The sequence below is a fragment of the Elaeis guineensis genome, chromosome 4, assembly GCF_000442705.2.
Source record: "Elaeis guineensis isolate ETL-2024a chromosome 4, EG11, whole genome shotgun sequence".
Lineage (NCBI taxonomy): Eukaryota > Viridiplantae > Streptophyta > Magnoliopsida > Arecales > Arecaceae > Elaeis > Elaeis guineensis.
The window spans coordinates 18,096,743-18,100,169 of NC_025996.2; the positions used below are offsets into that span (position 1 = coordinate 18,096,743).

The window sequence follows — 3,427 nt, forward strand, 5'->3', positions numbered from 1 at the left end:
AAAAATTATATAATACAATCGAAAGTCATATATATTCATAAGAAGTCATATATATTGTTTAAAATATCATATATATTCATAAAAAATATATAAGTATTAGAAAGCTATATATATTGTTCAGGATATCATATATATTTTCAGAATGTCATAAAGACATAAAAATCATATATATTGTTTATGACATCATATATATTTACAGAAATTATATAAAATATCAGAAATAATAATATTATTTATTCTTTGTTCTACGGAAGAAAGATATTTTGTTACTTAAAATTAGAGAGGAAAAAAAAACTAAATGACATTCAATATTTTTTTATTTAAATATACTGTATGTCACAATATTATTGAATATTGCGCTCCTGTTGCACTGGCACCCGGTGCACAAAGAATTATTCCATATCCTAGATGCAGCTATTGGCAGAAGAACTGAACGGCTGTTATAAGCACAATGTACACAGCAAGGAAAGCTCCCTCCCTCCAAACTTTGTTTTGAATACAGGAGAGTCCTCCCCTTCTCTTCCCGTCCCGCCTCTTTCGAACGAGACCCGGAGCCGAACACCTTCCAGGCAAGATGATGAGATCCGCAGGCGACCTCCTCTCCTGCCATCTCTTCTCCAATCCAAGAAACGCGACCAACCCCAACCCTAACCCTAATTCCAGATTCCTCTCCCCCACCGGTCGCATTGGTCGCAAGAAGAGTTCCCGCCCCTTCAAGGACTTCTACGCCGAGTGGGTCGACGCCCTCCAGTCGACCCTCCTCCCCCTCCTCCGCCACTCCATGTCCGCCGCCCTCCTCGACCACCCCGTCGCCCACCGCGGCCTCCTTGGCGGCGGCGCCATGGTCTCTTCCTCCGACCTCCTTTCCACCCACGTCCACGCCCTCCATGCCCACTTTCAGGCGTACTTCCAGGCCCTTGATCTGGCCGCCCGCCACGACGTGTCTCAGCTCCTCTCGTCCGACTGGCGCAACCCCCTCGAGACCCCCTTCCTCTGGCTCGGCGACTTCCACCCGGCCATGCTCCCCACCCTCCTCCGCTCCTTCCTCCACCCTCCTTTGACGAGCCCCGCCGCCCTCTCCCATTCGCCCTCGCCTGGACGAGGCCTTCCCGCGACCTCACCGCCCGGATCGACCAGATCGAGCGCGGCCTCCGCCTCATCGTCCCCGCCCTCGCCAGCCGCCTCCGGGACGCCCAGGCCAGCTTCCTGGAAGCCGCTGCCGCCGAGTGGGCCGCCAGCAGGGGCAAGGAGGTAGGATCTTTGCCGCCGGCGAAGAACGTTGATGCAGCTAGCGGGGCTCAGTTGGAGGAGCTGGCGAGCGTGTTCTTGGACTCCAACAGGCTTCGGCGGAGCGTCCTGGCGGAGATAGTCGAGGTCTTAGATGTGTATCAAGCCGCCCTCTATCTGGAAGCGCTGGCCCAGTTCGTGGTGGGGTTCAGGGACCCTGAGTTGCTGCGTGATTTCGAGCAGTGCCGGATGCCTCCATCGCCCCCTGGCGCTGCTTGATTCTTTGGATTCTTGCATGTCTTCGATCGCTTCTGATCTTGAATGGCTTTCTTTGTGAGTCATTCCTCATACGAGCGAGCATTTGGGTCCTTTTGGTTGCAATCTTTTTGTACCTTCATTGTTTATTCTCTGTATCCATTTCTATCACCGGATTCAAATTTTTATGCGAAACAAAATCGAAATGTTATTAATATCGCCATATATCAGATTTCGTGGTCTCTTTCCTGCTCCTTGGAGTTACGCCATAGGTCTCGCATGTCCAATTCATCACCCATGTGATTTTAAATTCCTGAATGATTTAAGTTGCTAATCTTACCCTGGATTGATGGGGATGTTTGACTGGAATTCTTCCTTGACAGGTGAGTGTCAAAGTTATGTAAGACCTTGAGAAGAGGTTACTATTGCTGAGAGGACAAATTTAGTAACAAAAGAAAGATTTCTGAAAGACTCAGCAGTGATGATGTGGGTATGGATCAAGAGCTTGCGGATATCTTTTTCGGTACCAAGATATTGTCCGCTTCGGCTGGGTCCGGACCGGAAGCATGTCCGGTGGTCTCCACCGGGGTGGGCCCGGCGTCACGTGGGTGGCGGCCTCACGATTTTGTCCTTTCGTCTTCCAAAGAGGGAAAAGGCACTTCGTGAGGGAAGGAGATTTTCTTGGGCTACTTAAGGCCATAGACACTCTTGACATATCCGATGTGGGACTTTCGAGGGTTGTCCTCCCGAGGTCTACCCATAACACAGGCCTCCTGTCAAGAGAGTGCTACGGTAGTAGGGGACGGGTTCCCACAGACGGCGCCAATGATGTGGATATGGATCAAAAGCTTGCGGTACCTTTTCCGATATCGAGGTATTGTCCATTTCGGCTGGGTCCGGACCAGGAGCGTGCCCGGTGATCCCCATCGAGGTGGGCCCGGCGCCACATGGGTGGCGGCCTCACGGTTTTGTCCTTTCGCCTCCCGGAGAGGGAAAATGCACCTCGTGAGGGAAGAGATTTCCTTGGGCTACTTAAGGCTATAGATACTTTTGACATATCCGATGTGGGACTTTCGAGGGTTGCCCTCCCGAGGCCTACCCACAACAAGTGGTCTTGTAAGTTCTTCACTATGTCTTTGTGAAATTCTTTCTGATTTTGTTTGACATTTTTGTGATATTTGAAGGTTGAGTATCGAGTAGTATATTATGAAACAAGGTTTGGATTTTTTGACCAAGTTGATGTGAATTTGAGGCATCTTTATTTAGTCCATAGCATGGTGATATATACTTTGAAGATAATGAAATACAACTTTATGGATGCCATCGAGGAAATTTTTTGCAATAAGTCTCGTATGTCCATGCCCTTAAAACCATATGCCCTTTTAGTATAAATGTCTTGTGGGTGGGACTTTGCTTATAATTAGTCAAACACATTTGGTAATAACAATCCTTTGGTCATATGACCTCTGCTAACACATTTATGATGATAATAAGGGAGAGTAGGCCTTGTAGTGAAAAAGTGAAACATCACCATTTACTATCTCAACATGTAAGTTACCACACTTCAATAAGGATATGCACAATATGGGCATCTGGTCATCACTTACTGATATATAAGAGAAAAATTTCACCTCCAAATGGGACTTATTCTTTTCTCTATTGCATATTTCATTTATCATGTGATTTTGACCCAAATTTGTTATTTCACACACCTTCAGAAAATCCAACTTATGTTTAATCCACTGGTGATTATATGTAGTGATTATGTGGAACAGGGATGCTTGTGTTTTCTTAAGCTTCAACAATTCAACAAGGAATGTAGTTGTTTAATTGTCTAAAGTATGCAGTTCTGATGAATTTGTTTAGTTGGTAGAAATATTAGTAAGGGCCTATTTAGATATTCACATAGGATTGAAATGAAGATTCTGTAGGAATCGGGCATGTT

General features: G+C 46.4%; 1 protein-coding gene across 1 annotated transcript; it reads left to right on the top strand.

Annotated features, from left to right (window-relative positions):
• Nucleotides 1–416: 416 nt before the first annotated feature.
• Nucleotides 417–1,954, top strand: LOC105043862 (protein INAPERTURATE POLLEN 1 homolog). The gene is given in 2 exon segments (XM_010921594.4): nt 417–1,046; nt 1,049–1,954. Coding segments are annotated over 2 exon segments (930 nt in total). The 5' UTR covers nt 417–574; the 3' UTR covers nt 1,507–1,954.
• Nucleotides 1,955–3,427: the final 1,473 nt, after the last annotated feature.